Source organism: Callorhinchus milii, unplaced genomic scaffold (assembly GCF_018977255.1).
Source record: "Callorhinchus milii isolate IMCB2004 unplaced genomic scaffold, IMCB_Cmil_1.0 Scaffold2, whole genome shotgun sequence".
NCBI classification, from domain to species: Eukaryota; Metazoa; Chordata; class Chondrichthyes; order Chimaeriformes; family Callorhinchidae; genus Callorhinchus; species Callorhinchus milii.
The window spans coordinates 69,546,168-69,561,764 of record NW_024704743.1 but is presented as its reverse complement, the minus strand read 5'-3'; the positions used below and the strand labels follow the sequence as shown (position 1 = coordinate 69,561,764).

General features: G+C 40.1%; 1 protein-coding gene across 2 annotated transcripts in view; it reads right to left on the bottom strand.

Annotated features, from left to right (window-relative positions):
* Positions 1 to 6,678, bottom strand: part of oxnad1 (oxidoreductase NAD-binding domain containing 1) — a 30,576-nt gene extending 23,898 nt beyond the window's left edge. Inside the window, exons 1-2 of one of the 2 annotated variants that reach the window (XM_007897600.2) lie at positions 6,389 to 6,678; positions 156 to 222 (exon numbers count right to left, since the gene is read on the bottom strand). In XM_007897600.2, the coding sequence (XP_007895791.2) occupies positions 156 to 222; positions 6,389 to 6,498 (177 nt within the window). In that variant the 5' untranslated portion in view covers positions 6,499 to 6,678. The remainder of the gene's footprint in view (positions 1 to 155; positions 223 to 6,388) is intronic. The other variant, XM_007897601.2, reaches the window with a different exon arrangement.
* Between the last annotated feature and the right edge of the window lie 8,919 nt (positions 6,679 to 15,597).

Sequence of the window (15,597 nt, the reverse complement as noted above, 5' to 3'; positions counted from 1 at the left end):
TTTGAATTCTCCAGCAAACTGTTTTTACAATACCGCTTCAATACCCCATTAAAAGCAGAGAATTCCACACTGGAAAAGTTTCACAATTTATATTACACAATCAACTTGGATTCTAAAAATCCTCCCCCTTATTCCAAAATACAAGTTGTACAGACCTGTTGACGGAAGTTGTTGACTGTTCTCTCCAGGTGATCTGGTTTCCTTCTTGATGACATTTTCCTGCTGAAAATAAAAATAAACGTTAAATTAAAACTGAAAGAATACATGTACTGTATTTGAAAGATACAATGTAGTTTTCATTATAACATAATGCAGTAAAAGTTTTGTCTTAATTCAAACTCACAAAACATCAAGAGTAACATACTAATAATATGTTTAGCACATTACAGCCTCTCTAAAATATTACCTTGAAAATCAAAAACTATTCTTGACTTAAAAATAGATAATTAGTTTAGCATGTGTATCCAATATCTGCAGAGCAATACATATTAGGAAGTTCCCTGATCCCTAGTTTGTGCTGAATTGATCTAAGTTGGGAGAGTCAGAGAGAGGAAGATTTACAATCAGCTCATAGTGTTCCAAGTTAAAGAGCGGAAAATTAGCTTTTTTATTTTTCATATCCTACTCTGTCCTATTATGTCTATCTAGCAATTGTTGGTGGATGTCCATATATGAATGTTAAGCAAGGACAAGATCAGACTGTATTTTGATGTAATCCCACATTTAGATACCAACACATTTTTGTGAATAATGCACAACAGTAAAAGGAAAAATATCAAATATGGTCAAGAGGGTAGAAATTTCTGCAAGTGAAGTTAAAATACGCTCTTTTAATAAAACAACTCTGCTTTAAAAGTTATAAGTGAAAGACAGACACTTTGCAGGACCACTTTTATGTTTCTATGTTTTTTGTACATTTGATCAACTGGAGACCAGCTCTTTTCTAGTAGTAAATGTCAGTGGCAGTCAAACCACAAGATTACGAACCACTGACCTCTAAACAAAGTACATGTTTAAGCAGTGCCTGCAATGTGTAACTGAAATATTAAATATTACATTTTTACCTGAAAATACCATGTAACCATTTACCAACAAAATACTCAGGCATATAATAATTATGAAGTTATTTATATAATATTGTCTCCATATTATGTTTTTATATATTATATATGAAATTTAAGATATTCAGAATGCAGTAAGTAATATGCTACAAGTTAGATATAGTAGTAGAAAGCCCAAACGCTTCCACTTTCAGCCTTCCAACTTACCTTCAGTTTCAAAGTTAACTTTTTGCTATTTACTACATACCAACTTTCCCATCAGGTATTTAACAGCATTGTTGAACCTATGGTAGGGTAGATACAGTTTTGCTGTAGCTTCTACACAAATACTGTACATATGCACACATACCAATAGATGATGCAAACGGACCTGGAAACCAATGGATTTCGCACAGAAACACTGTCCTTTACAGAGGCGAGAATTATATCTATGCGAATATTTGGTTTCTTTGGTCTTCCAAGTCATTTGCTTTCAAAGATAATGGACAATTATGCACAGACAATACCGTTATTTAGCCTCACGACCTGAGGCTTTTGTAAGCATTGTGGGGGTGGGGGGGGATGGGGACTGTCCATTGAATAAATCTGGAATGTCTGAATTCTGGAGTGAATGATCCAACATAAGAAATGGTCACCAGCTAATTATTTCAGCTAATGTGACACTTTTTTTTGAAAGCATGAGAGATCTAATTTAGGAAATATTTTAACATTTGTATAAAATTAAAATTTTGAGAGACGTCATTTTTAAATTGAATATGGAGAACACTAGACTTGAGTTTTGAGAACAAACTCAACTCATTGCACCAATGCTAAACTTGTATGCTGGCTGTATCAATAATCATCAGCAACAAAAATTCAAGGATAAGAAATGAATGGCGGAAAGGAAGAACAAAAAATACAAGCTAAGGTGTGAAATGCTGGTCTGTGTTCATATAAGAATTATTATTGTACAGCACATTACTGAGAATTTGTTATAATAAATAGTAGACTAACAGCATAATTGTTCCATAACCTAAATATTACATTGATATATTATGTAACAATTTTTTATTTCAAATAATGGCATAACTATATTTTGTGGGGGACTGTTGGTCAGGATACTGGGAGAAACTTCCTTCTCTTTTCAAATAGGCTATGGGACTTTTAACATTCATCTGAATGAGAAGATGGGACTTTGGTTTAATGTCTTATTCAAAAATGCAGCACACCCCAGTACTACATTTGAGGATCAGCCTAAACTATATGCTCTGAGACGCCGTCCGGCGTGGAGGGCGCTATATAAATCCAAGTTGTTGTTGTTATACAAGTTCCAAGTCCTACTGTAGGGCTTGAACCTACAAACTTCTGACTCAGGTGAGAATTCTACCAACTGAGCCACACTTTCTGAAATGCAGTGGCTGTGTATATTGGAAGCAACTTGCCCTTGCATAGTGCTTAGATATATGAATAATAACTTGCACATATATAGTGCCTTTCACACACAAGATATTGCCTCAATGCTCTGTACAGAGGCAGTGTGCATAACAAATCGGAGAGTGCAGGGGTAAAGAGGATGATAACTGAAAGAAACTTCAGAAATAGGCTTTCAGGATGGTTTTAAAGGCAGAGAAAATGTGCAAGGTGACGGGATTTTGATTGTACAAAGTGACTGTATATTATGACAAGGTGTTATGGGTCCATATTTAAACACTACACTGGTCCTGTTTCCAGGTTGTGCATCACAACCAGCATGGATTAATCAACTTCCTGTGAATACAGGAATGGGCTCCACATGCCTCTGTTTACCTAACAGTAAATAGGAACCTGGTTATTAGTCGATTAGTGGATCGCTCTCCGGGGGTAATAATCACTTCAAAGAAAAAAAATGTGGTCACTCAATGCACGATTGTTTGTGGGAAACTGCTGTGCGCAACTGGCTGCCACATTTCACCCACAAAATACACACACTCACTCCACTTTACAATAGAGTCTGTGAAACCCTAGAGGCATCTCAACGATGTGATAAGGCGCTATATCAAATGCAAGGATTATGATAGAATTATGGTAGAAGCCAATGGCTTTGTGCCAGAATTGTACTCCCTGTTGATAATCAGGAGTCCTCAGTCATTTGTATTGTAAGCAGGCTCTAGCAAACCACCTTATAACAGAGTAGCCCTGCTTAGCATTGTAAACTGACAAATTCTTGAGGATTACAAGGCCTGAAACTTTATCTCAATACTCAAGTGACTATTATAAGATGCTCACGTTCACTTCAAGTGTTGGTTAATAGGTAACACTCTCACTTCTGAATCAGAAGTTTGTTAGTTCAAGCCACCAAGACTTGAGTTCATTGTTTAGGCTGACACTCTAGTGTGTTGCTGGTGCAGCACAGTCAACATAAGTGAATTTCTATATAAAAAACATTAAATCGTAAAATGTTTATAGCAATATAGGAGGCCGAGGCCCATTGTACTGGTACTAATTCTTCCAGGAGGATCTACAACAGAAAGGCAAATATTTACAATATAGGCATGAACATTGCAGATATCAAACAATCACACAAATACAGTATTAATAGTGCGTAAAACTAATCAAAAACATCATCTGCCAGAAAATATTTAGTCAGTTTAGCAGTCAATTGTTTTTTCAATTTTGTTAGGAACTCAGCTTCAACAGGATTTTTTTCCCTTATAACAACTCTTTGTGTAAAAACACAACATAAAAAATGTTTCTTCAAACTTCTTCCCTCTTTATGTCTTAAGTTGAAGCCCAAATAATGCAAAATGTCACAAACTACCAAGATTATAATATAACAGTAAAACTAAAGAAGAAGAAAACTAGCAACACTAAACATGATAATGTTCCACTTTCCATAAACTAGGTACACTTTAGTCTATTGTGGAATTTACCCATGAAATTTTCTACCTGTAATTAGCTCTTAAGATCCTAATAAACTCAATCTCTGAATTTTCTACCAAACATGTTAATAATTTTACAAAACAATGATTGATTAAGAATATTAAGGGGGTCAATTTCAGGAAAAACTAAGCTTCTTTCAAACAAATTCATACAAAATAGAAAAAGATAGCATAATTAATTTCAAAATGTTTATCTGAATGAAATGATAGAAGAAACAAATCTGAAATTCAACAGATTTCCAAAATATGAATGTTGAAAATGAATGATCTTTCTTAAAAATATAGAGAATGTGCCTAAATAGTTTCCAAAACAACAGATAAGTTGATGGCCTGGTCCATCTTTCCTCACCAAGTGGGCATCAGCAGCTCATTAGACAGCAAACAAAATGAGCAATGAAATGTCAGAATCAAGTCAATGCTTTTTGGTAGTCTAAGTAGCCTGATTCCTGACCCAGATGGTATCGCAACACTTCAGGCACTACTGATGACACACCAACCAGCCTGGCTCATCAGTAGGATTTGGAGGGGTAGACCAGTCACTGGGCAGGGATTCTTTCTACTCAGATCCTGTCAACATTGCAACCCAAATCCCAAATGGGTAGGGTGGGCCTACCTGGACAAGCAGGGGGAAGCTTACCAGACAATACTTTCAATGCCAAATCATGCAGTTTTACCAATTAAACTCCAGCTTTTCCAGCCTAAAACTAATGGTCTTCAGAATTAGTAAGTATTGTGCATCCCTCCAGGGAGTGAGTGCACGTTCGATTCTTGACACAGGGAAATATCTATGTGGAGATGGTATGCATATGTGGTTATGAAGCTCGTAATGGGTTTCTGCACGCATTAGACACCTGGTTGATGAAATAAACCTAATAATAAAACTTGCACTTGACATAGTGCCTATTAACATTGTTGAGGCATAATAATAATCTCAGAGCACTTCACAAGATTTATTGTAAAGTGCAATGACAGCATATTTGGAGTCCTGTAGCTCAGTGGTTAGAGCACTCGCTTTGCAAGCGAGAGACCTGAGTTCAATTCCAGACAGGGCGAAACCTTGGGCAAGTTTCCTTACTCCACACAGAGCCTAATAATAATCCCTCCAAAACCAAAAACAATAATAAATTGGTCATTTTCAATCTACGACTGTTTGTGGGACATTGCTGTGCGCAATTGGCTGCTGCGTTCGCCCACAAATATACAGTCAATTCACTTTACAGTGTGTTCTGTGAAGCGCTTTGGGACGTCCTCCCGACGTGAAAAGCATTATATCAAATGCAAGGATTATTATTATTATTATTTGGGAGGTGATCGCAGCAGTCAACTTGCATGCAGCAATGTCCCACAAACAATCATTAAGTGAATGATCAATATTGGGGAATTGTTGGCCAAGACACAGAGATGGGAGAAACTCCTGTCTTTTCAAACTGTGCCAATTGGATCATTATTGTCCACTTCAACATCTTAAGTGAAGGATGGCACCTCTGACAATACAGCGTACCCCCAGCATTGCACCAGAATGTGAGCTCAAAGTCCGGACATGAGGCGTAATCCTGTTAGCCCTGCAAGCCAAAGCTCCAACGGGTAGGGTGGTCCTCGCAGGACAAGCAGTGGGAAAACTTGCCGGACAGCAATACCAATGGCAAGCTATGCAATTTCAGCTGCTTAGACTCCAGTCGTACCCCAACCCACACTCTGGGGTCCCCAAGCCTTGGCTCTCGCCAACGTGCGCCTAATATTTTCTGGAATTAGGTAATCAGGAAGCGTCCCTCCAGGGAGAGAGTGTGCATCCCATTCCAACAATCTATCTCTGGGATTTCCATGGGTATTTGGGATGCATGGAAATCTCAGGTTAGTTTGGATATACTTAAGCCTGGTGATGGGTTTCCACATGTCAGACACCCGGCGGACCAAAAAAACACAACCTGACTCAGAGGAGACTGCGATCACTGAGCCAGGCTGACATCTGATTTGAATTTGGGTGTATTTAGTAGTAGTAATACTGCTTGCACTTGATACAGCGCCTCATCACACGGTCAAGATAATAATAATAATAATCCTTGCATTTGATATAGCGCTTTTCACATCGGGCGGACGTCCCAAAGCGCTTCACGGAACACACTGTAAAGTGAATTGACTGTATATTTGTGGGTGAAACACAGCAGCCAACGGTGCGCAGCAATGTCCCACAAACAGTCGTGGATTGAAGTGACCGATTTATTCTGAAGGGATCATTACTATTATTATTATTATTATTATTATTATTATACCAGCAGCAGGAGGAGGAGGAGGAAATGTAAACCATCAAGAGACCAAAGTGCACTTTTAAACTTTTTTAAAGAAACTTTTCGATTGCTGCAGTGACAGACCCCGAGCTCTCTCCCCACACCCACACCCTCACCCTTACCCACACCGCCCGCCACAGCTCACCTGGCGACCCCGGACTGACACACCACATGGGACCGCAGCAGCAGCAGCCAGGAGCTCCCCACCGTCACAGCGCTCCTCCAGAGCGGATGAAGAGCAGCGGCCACCACCATGGCCGACCGCTCGCTGAGAGGGTGAGTGACTTGAGTGTGAGCCGCGTCCTCCTCTTCTATCTCTCTCTGTCTCTCTCCTGTCGTATCTCTGCGCTCTCGAGCCTCCCAACGATTCAAATACCAACCGTCCCACCACGCGCCGCCCGCAACGTCACGGCCCCTCTCAGACGCCGGCCCGCGGCTAACAGGACGCCGGCGTCATCGTCACATGATCGGGTCAACCGGGAAAGGGTGCGAGGTTGACCGGGGGAACTCAGTGACTGGCACCCAATCGGAAGCCACCTGAGGCGCCGCCATTGTCATGTGATCTGGGGGGGGGACGGTGGTCACTACGGCGGAGTGGGCGGAGCTGCCGCGTTGACAGCCGGAAGCTGGTGTCTCATTCTCCTCCTCCTCTCTGCAGCGATGGCTGGGGGTGTGATAATAATAATAATAATAATAATAATAATAATAATAATCCTTGCATTTGATATAGCGCTTTTCACGTCGGGAGGACGTCCCAAAGCGCTTCACAGAACACACTGTAAAGTGAATTGACTGTATATTTGTGGGCGAACGCGGCAGCCAATTGCGCACAGCAATGTCCCACAAACAGTCGTAGATTGAAAATGACCAATTTATTATTGTTTTTTGGGTTTTGGAGGGATTATTATTAGGCTCTGTGTGGAGTAAGGAAACTTGCCCAAGGTTTCGCCCTGACTGGAATTGAACTCAGGTCTCTCACTTGCAAAGCGAGTGCTCTAACCACTGAGCTACAGGACTCCACGATGGGAGAGGAGTTGGGGCAGGTTGGGATAGGCAACTCCAGGTGTGATCGTAGAATTATACAGCGCAGAAGGAGGCCATTCGGACCATCGTGTCCGTGCCGGCTCTTCGAAAAGAGCTGCCCAAATCAATCCCACCCCCCCGCGCGCTCCATCGCCCTGCACGCTAGTCTTCCCCAAATGCCCATCTGTGTCCACGGTGAACGGGGGCGTTGGAAGAGATAGCGCTGGAGCAGGCAATGCTGTGAGGCAGAGGGAACGAAGCGAGATTGCTCTGGGTTTATCTGATCGTGAAGCGATGCACCTGGCCAGGCAGAGAGATTAACGGCAGACTTGGGAGGTGTAGACACATCCTCAATCTTCCAAGCCGAAGCCCCAAGGGGCAGGATGGTCTTAGTTGGAGAAATGCTACGCTATGTGGTTATCATTATACTTAGTCGTTACACTGGCATCTGGTTTTCTTTTAAAATACCGTAATCTATTTTAATCTTTTGAACCATCTTCTTTATGCTGAAAATCCCTTGGCATAGAAAGCTATTGAATCAAGCTGTTTTGCCCACTCGACCAGGGAATTATCCTGTTATGAATAACCTGTAACGTAATGGTTAGAGCATTCGCCTCACAAGCGAGGGAACCCAGGTACAATGTGGGCGAAACCTTAGGCAAATTTTCTTAATCCACATGCCTCTGTTTACTTAGCAGTAAGTAGGAACTCGGTTGTTAGTTGATTGGCGGATCGCTTTCCTGGGGTAATATTCCCTTCCAAAAGTAAAACAATAATTTGGTCCCTCAATCTATGACTGGAACATTGCTGTGTGGAATTGGCTGCTGCGTTTTCCCCACAAAATGCAGAGCCTATAAATACAAATGTGATTTATAAATTTTATTATAAGTGTTTTCTAGGTTTCTATTGTAAATGCTGCACCATAAATTTAAAGTATCAGAGTTTAGTATGTTGATTTCAAATGACTGCAAAAATACTTGTGTTACCCAAACTGTAAGTACTGAATGATTTCAAAGGAATACAGAATGTTAGTTCTGAGTTGAACTAATTTATGAATAAAAAAATACCATTTACTATCTAGGTTTATTTGGTGCTGGGGAAGTACTGCATTGTCAGAGGTGCTGTCCTTCGGATGAGATGTTAAATCAAGGTCACATTTGTGGATGTTAAAGATCCCATTGTACAATTCAAAAAGAGAAGGGAAGGGAAAAGGTTGTTCTCCCTGTGTCAAGGCCAACAATCAACTATCCACTTAAAATTCGTCATTCAATTCATGGCCGTTTGCAGAAAATTGCTATATGCAAATTGGCTGCTGCATTCACCGAAAAATGCACAGTAATTCCACCTTACGATAAATCCTTTGCAGTCTTTTGAGACTTTTCAACAACAAGGAGCTCTATCAAATGAAAAGATTATTATTATTTTAGCACTTAGCAAAATTCTCCATGGCCACTAGATGTCACTGTATATCACAGAAGTATAGAAATCCATGAAGAAGCAGAAGGCCATTTGATCCATTGTTTTAGTGTTAAGTATTTGCCCTTCCAGTGAGGCCATCTATACTACCTATTAATGTGATGAATCTTGTTTCTTGGATTATTGATTCCAGTAAAATAGCTGAAATGTATTTTATCCAATGTGCATCTTGGTATAAAATAATAATAATAATAATCCTTGCATTTGATATAGCGCTTTTCACATCGGGAGGACGTCCCAAAGTGCTTCACAGAACACACTGTAAAGTGAATTGACTGTATATTTGTGGGTGAACGGGGCAGCCAATTGCGCACAGCAATGTCCCACAAACAGTCGTAGATTGAAAATGACCAATTTTATTATTGTTTTTGGTTTTTGGAGGGATTATTATTAGGCTCTGTGTGGAGTAAGGAAACTTGCCCAAGGTTTCGCCCTCTGCCTGGAATTGAACTCAGGTCTCTCACTTGCAAAGCGAGTGCTCTAACCACTGAGCTACAGGACTCCGATATAAAGCTATTATACCTAGGCTAAAACAAATACAGATAATTTAAACATTTTGTCACATTGTGGAGTCCTGCAGCTCAGTGGTTAGAGCACTCGCTTTGCAAGCGAGAGACCGGAGTTCAATTCCAGGCAGAGGGCGAAACCTTGGGCAAGTTTCCTTACTCCACACACCTAATAATAATCCCTCCAAAAAAACAAAACAATAATAAATTGGTCATTTTCAATCTACGACCGTTTGTGGGACACTGCTGTGCGCAATTGGCTGCCGCGTTCGCCCACAAATATAGTCAATTCACTTTACAGTATATTCTGTGAAGCGCTTTGGGACGTCTAGAAGACGTGAAAAGCGCTATATCAAATGCAAGGATTATTATTATTATTTGGTTCACGTTTCAGCAGACATCACGTGCCTTTAGTGTAAATATTTCCAGTCACCATATAGATTCCTAAAACTATATATACCTTTCTCTAATTCCCTCCCCCCCACTGACATCTGCCACGTGTTGGTGTGTGGTTCCACTGGCGCTGGCTGCCCTCTGGTGTCCTACCAAAGTAGCCATTGTTCATGTGTGAGCTTTGTTGGTGAGTGTCTGTAGGACATCTGGTTGTAGAGGATGTCACAGCCAAGCATGACCTGTCACCACCCGTCTGCCAAACATACCCGTGACCAGTGCTGTAGAGGAACCGGGAGAATGAACACTGGTTAGTTATCCCTGGGAAGGTTAGAGCTAATTTAGCTTTCCCATGATTTAAAGTACTTTTTGAGGCTGTTATGAAATAAGATCCATATGTAATTTCAAGAAATGTGCCCTATGTACAAAGAGCTTGTTTATTTCTATTGTTACTGAGCATGCAGAGCTAGTGATATAAACCAGGAATAAATAATTTGTGGCACAATAGTCCTGTGTCTAGACATTCAGCCTCTTGGGTGAAAACTATATGTTATTCTGCTATATCAAAACATGTAATGCATCATACGTTATAGTATATGTACTCTGCATACATATTGGATGGAATATCCATCATTGTGTGATTTATTACTTGTCACCTTTTTCCAGCTCATAAACTAATTATTATTTTACTTTATGTAACACTGCGGTGAAACAGATCACTTCATATGTGGTAAGAAACATCGCAATTTTCATCCCGCTGTTCTAAGTAATAATAATAATAACCATTAATTTGATATGCCTTTCATATCAGGAGGGCATCTTACAGTGCTTCACAGGGTACACTATGAAGTGTAGCGACTATATATTTTGTAGGCAGATGTGGCAGCCAATTTGCACGCAGCAATAATAATAATAATCCTTGTATTTGATATAGCGCTTTTCACGTCTTCTTGATGTCTCAAAGCGTTTCACAAAGTATGCTGTAAAGTGAATTGACTGCATATTTATGGGCGAAACGTGGCAGCCAATTGGGGACAGCAGTGTCCCACAAACAGTCGTGGAGTGAAAATGACCAATTTACAATTGGGATTATTATTAGGTGTGTGGAGTAAGGAAACTTGCCCAAGGTTTCGCTCGGCCTGGAATTGAACCCAGGTGTCTCGCTTGCAAGACGAGTGCTCCAACCACTGAGCTACAGGACTCCACAATGTACCACATGCAGCAATGAACTGAAATGACCAATTTTATTTGGGGAATTGTTGATCTGGACACCAGAAGAAACTCTTCTCTTTTTCGACTGGAATGAGGATATCTTTAACATCCACCTGAATGGGCAAATAAGATCTTGGGTTAACATCTCATCCAAAGAATAACACCCCAGCAGTGCCAGACAATTTTGTTTAACAGAAAATAAATGCCAATTTGTGAAGATACAGCATCAAGAAAAATAGCGGAGAGAAATGTATCAGTGATATACTTTGATCAGTGGTAAATCAGTGCCCACTATTTGACCGCCAATGTTAAATATGAGCTAGATTTCAATTCTTTCCATCTCTCCAATAGATATATTTTGATGGAGAAAACTGACCAGATAGAGTGAGCAATATATAATAAAAATAATCGTTGCATTTAATATAGAACCATTCACATTGGAAAAATGTCTCTAAGTACTTCACATGATTTTTCTGTAATTAAGCATTTTGTAGGTGATCACGGTAGTCAATTTGCACGCAGCAATATTCCACAGACAGCTATGAAATGAATGACCGATTCTGTCTGGGGGATGTGTTGGCCAGAAGACCAGGAAAAACTCCCTTCACTTTTCAAATAATGCCATGGGATCTTTAATGTCCACCTGAAGAGATAGACAAAACCTCAGTTTAATATTTGATCCAAAGGATGGTACTTCTCACAATGTAACTTTCCTACAGGACTCAACTGGAGTGTCAGCCTAGACAATGTGAGTTCAAAGTCCCGACCTGGGGCTTGGATTCCCAACTGTCTGACTCAAAAGATGAGAGTGCTACCAATTGAGCTAGATTAACACTCATTAGGCGAAAATGCACTTAATATACAGTAATGTACACTGATAGATTTCTCTCTTTTCAGCGGCTTGGGATGTCCTCCCGACGTGAAAGTCGCTTTACAAATGTAATTTTGTTGTTATTTGTTGCAATACATTAGTAATGGGAGAAATAAACTTGATACCATACTATTAATATATTTATAATTAGATAAAGGGAAACAATTGTGAAACAATATATTTATAAAAGATTTACTGTGTCCAATTTTTTTCCTAATTGTTCTCCACATTGAAAAATACTTTTGCACCTGATCTCTAAAATCCTTATACTGGGATATGGTCCCCCAGACACTGGGTGTCATCTTGAACTCCGCCCAAGTGACAATTGTTCATGTATAAACCTTGGTATTGAGTGTCGGCAGACGACTTACTGTAGAGGGCATAACAGATGAGCCTGAAATTTCCTCAACTGACTGCCAAACACGTTCATTCCCAGTGCTTGTAGATGGGATCAGGAGCTGTTTTTCACCTACTTAAACCTGGAAAAGCCAGGCTGGTTGAAAGTAACAAACCCAGCATGGAACAGTATTTGAAACTGAGCTCCCAGTCCGTAACGTGTATAGGTTAATCCTCTACACCATCGGGGCTGCTCCATGAAACAGAATATAGTCATAGGGGCAATAATTACCTCTATAATGGTCATGTGTGTTGACATTTTCTAATATAATTAACAATGAAATGTAAATACCAGTTTTACTTCTGAAGTCATGTAAAATAATTGCGTGCTATACTGGAAGGAATCGTTTGTGCTGTTCTGAGTTGTATTGTTTGNAAAAAAACCTTGTATTTGATATAGCTCATTATCATGTCGTTGCGACGTCTCAAATATTTCACAGTATACTGTAAAGTGCAGTGACTGTGTACTTTATGGGCAAAACGCGGTGACCAATTGCAGACAGCATTAATGTTGTTAAGATGAAGCGTTAGTTAGAGCTATCTCCCTCCAGGAGCATTGGAACTATTTCCAAAAGTTGGAATGCCAAGCCAATAAAACCTCAAAGGTGAAAGATGTAAGTGTAATTGCCCATAAGGATTCACAGATAGCCTTTCTGTCCCCAACCTCTGGAACTCCATCCTGCAGTCACTTTGCTTTGACCCTTCCCTTGCCTCATTCAAGATCAGATTTAGCATATTGCATTCGCTGCTCCCGATGTGCTCTGCTCTACTTTGGGGAGATCAAACACAGATTGCGTGACCAATTTGCCAAATACCTCCATTCTGTCCACAACCCTGAGCTTCCGGTTTCTTGCCACTTTGACCTCTCTATCCATGGTCTCCTACTCTGTTCCAATGTACCACAGTACAAGCTTGAGGAACAGCACCTCATCTATCTGCTAGAGACCTTACAGCCCTCTGGCCTCAACATTGATTTCAATAACTCAGATGATCTGGTAATTCCGCCTTCCCCTCTTGTGACCATTACCATATCATCTGGGGCCCAGACACACATTTTCTCTCTGGTCTGCCTGTTTTGTTGCAATGTTCTCCCACTTTGTTTTGCACTATTAACACCTCGATTCCCCTGTTTTGTTGCAATCCCCCGCTTTGTTTACATCATTAACACCTATTTAACCCATCATCCCCTGTCTTCTACCCCATTTTCACCTTTGTTTTCCTTGCCCTGCCTTCCCCCTCTCTGTTAGTCCTCCCTCCCAATATGCCCCAGTTCTGATGAAGGGTCGTGGACTCAAAATGTTAACTCACTTTCTTTTCTCCATAGATGCTGCCTGACCTGCTGCGCGTTCCCAGCGACTTCTGTTTTTGTTTCAGATTTCCAGCATCTGCAGTATTTTGTGGCACTGTAAAAACGTAGGCTGTTGTTATTAATATATAGTATTCAGCTGGAAGGTTCAATTCGGTATTTTGTTGTAAATTGTACTGGGTTTAGGTTAAAGTGCTTTGCAGTATAGTACACTTGGTGGTAAAGCTAACAATGGCATAAACATAGAATTTGCTGTATCTCTTAACACTAAAGATTAATTCTCACTAATTTAAGTATTAGGAAAATTAGCAAAGCTTCATGTCTGTTGACCTCAGTAGCAAATTATTTTCCTTTCTGTCAATTTGATTTTTCAAGTGAATTGTCTGATGTATATCCAAGAGTAGTATTCACTGACTCATCAGCAAAGGAAATGTTAGTTAAAATATCTGTGGGACTAGATCGTTTGAATGGAAAAAAAATGTTCCAAGTGAAGCAGGAAATGGGCCACTTCTTTCCCTTCACCGCACTATTTCCCTGCAGTCCGCACTTTGCCAATATAAACATTTCTAAAACCATAAAAGCAAGCAAAAATGGTGGATACCAAACAACCTCAATGGATTGAGCAGTTATCAAAATTTGAAGCCTGCTTTATAAAAAAACTTTGCTTAACGGCATATCAAACACACCACATTGATACAGTGAAAAGTGTACATTGTTGTTACATTAAATATATCTATTAGAGGAAAGGTTGCAAACTGATTCTCACTACAATACAACCTGAATTTTCAAACTGGTTGATAAACCAACCAGGGAGGAATAGAACAGAATTTGGTCTTATGCTATGAGACGCCAGGAAAGTAAATCATTTTGGGTATCGAGCTGTATTACACTGTATTGACAGTGCAGTGGCTCTGTATACAAGCTACTTTGTATAAAACAAGGCACACTTGCACAAATTCCACTTAAATGTCTTGTATTGGGCAATTCAACACTCAACACTCAAATTTTGGATCTAAAAGTGTTCCATTGTGGAACAATATATTCAATGCACAATCCAATTGACGGTAGGGGGTTAGGAGGTTGGAGAGGTAAGGGGAAACAAGATCATGGAGGGCTTTGAAGACGTGAAAGGCACTATATAAATGTAATTTTGTTGTTGTTGCACTCCTAGAATTTTACTGCACCCATAGTGGGGTTTAATAATAACCATAGTTCATTAGTGTGAATGGGATTAGCAGAGAAATTAGATAGCAGAATTAACAATACTGACTGAAAACACAATCAATGAAGTAAGAGGAAGTTTTTTGGGAAGCAGAGAGGAAGTGAGATAAAGAGATTCTGAAAGAGTTTCAGTGGTCAGGGGTTTAATGTTGTCTCCACCATCAATGGGCAGTCAGAGCGAGGATCAAGCAACAAACCAGAATTAGAAGAGCAAAGGGCAAGGACAGTAGAATAGTCCTAGAACACATTTCAAAGACAGGGAGACCTTGGAAGAGTTTGAAGGTCAAGCCAAGAATCTTAAAGTTAATCCTTTGGAGCACTGGGAGACATTGAAGCCTGGTTAGGGTAGGAATAATAGGGGTGAGCAACCCTTTTTGAAAGAGAATATGGATTGAAGAGTTTTAGAGGATTAGAGCTTATTGGAAGTGAAGAGATGGAGGCTAACAAGGAGAGCATTGGAGATTCTACACTCTTGCTACACAAGATCACAAGAGAGGTTTGGATGAAGGAAGCCCTTCAGAACACTTGATCTCATCTTTAGATAATATCGACCTTACCATCCTCAAGTTGTTTTTTTAAATAATAATAATAATCCTTGCATTTGATATAGCGCTTTTCACGTCGGGAGGACGTCCCAAAGCGCTTCACAGAACACACTGCAAAGTGAATTGACTGTATATTTGTGGGCGAACGCGGCAGCCACGTGTCCCACAAACAGTCGTAGATTGAAAATGACCAATTTATTATTGTTTTTGGTTTTGGAGGGATTATTATTAGGCGTGTGGAATAAGGAAACTTGCCCAAGGCTTCGCCCTGCCTGGAATTGAACCCAAGTCTCTCGCTTACAAAGCAAGTGCTCTAAAGAGTCTGACAACCTCAACTACTTATACTAAATGACTATGACTAAATGACTAAATGAGTAATAATGAACACCACTGCATCGAATAGCTTTC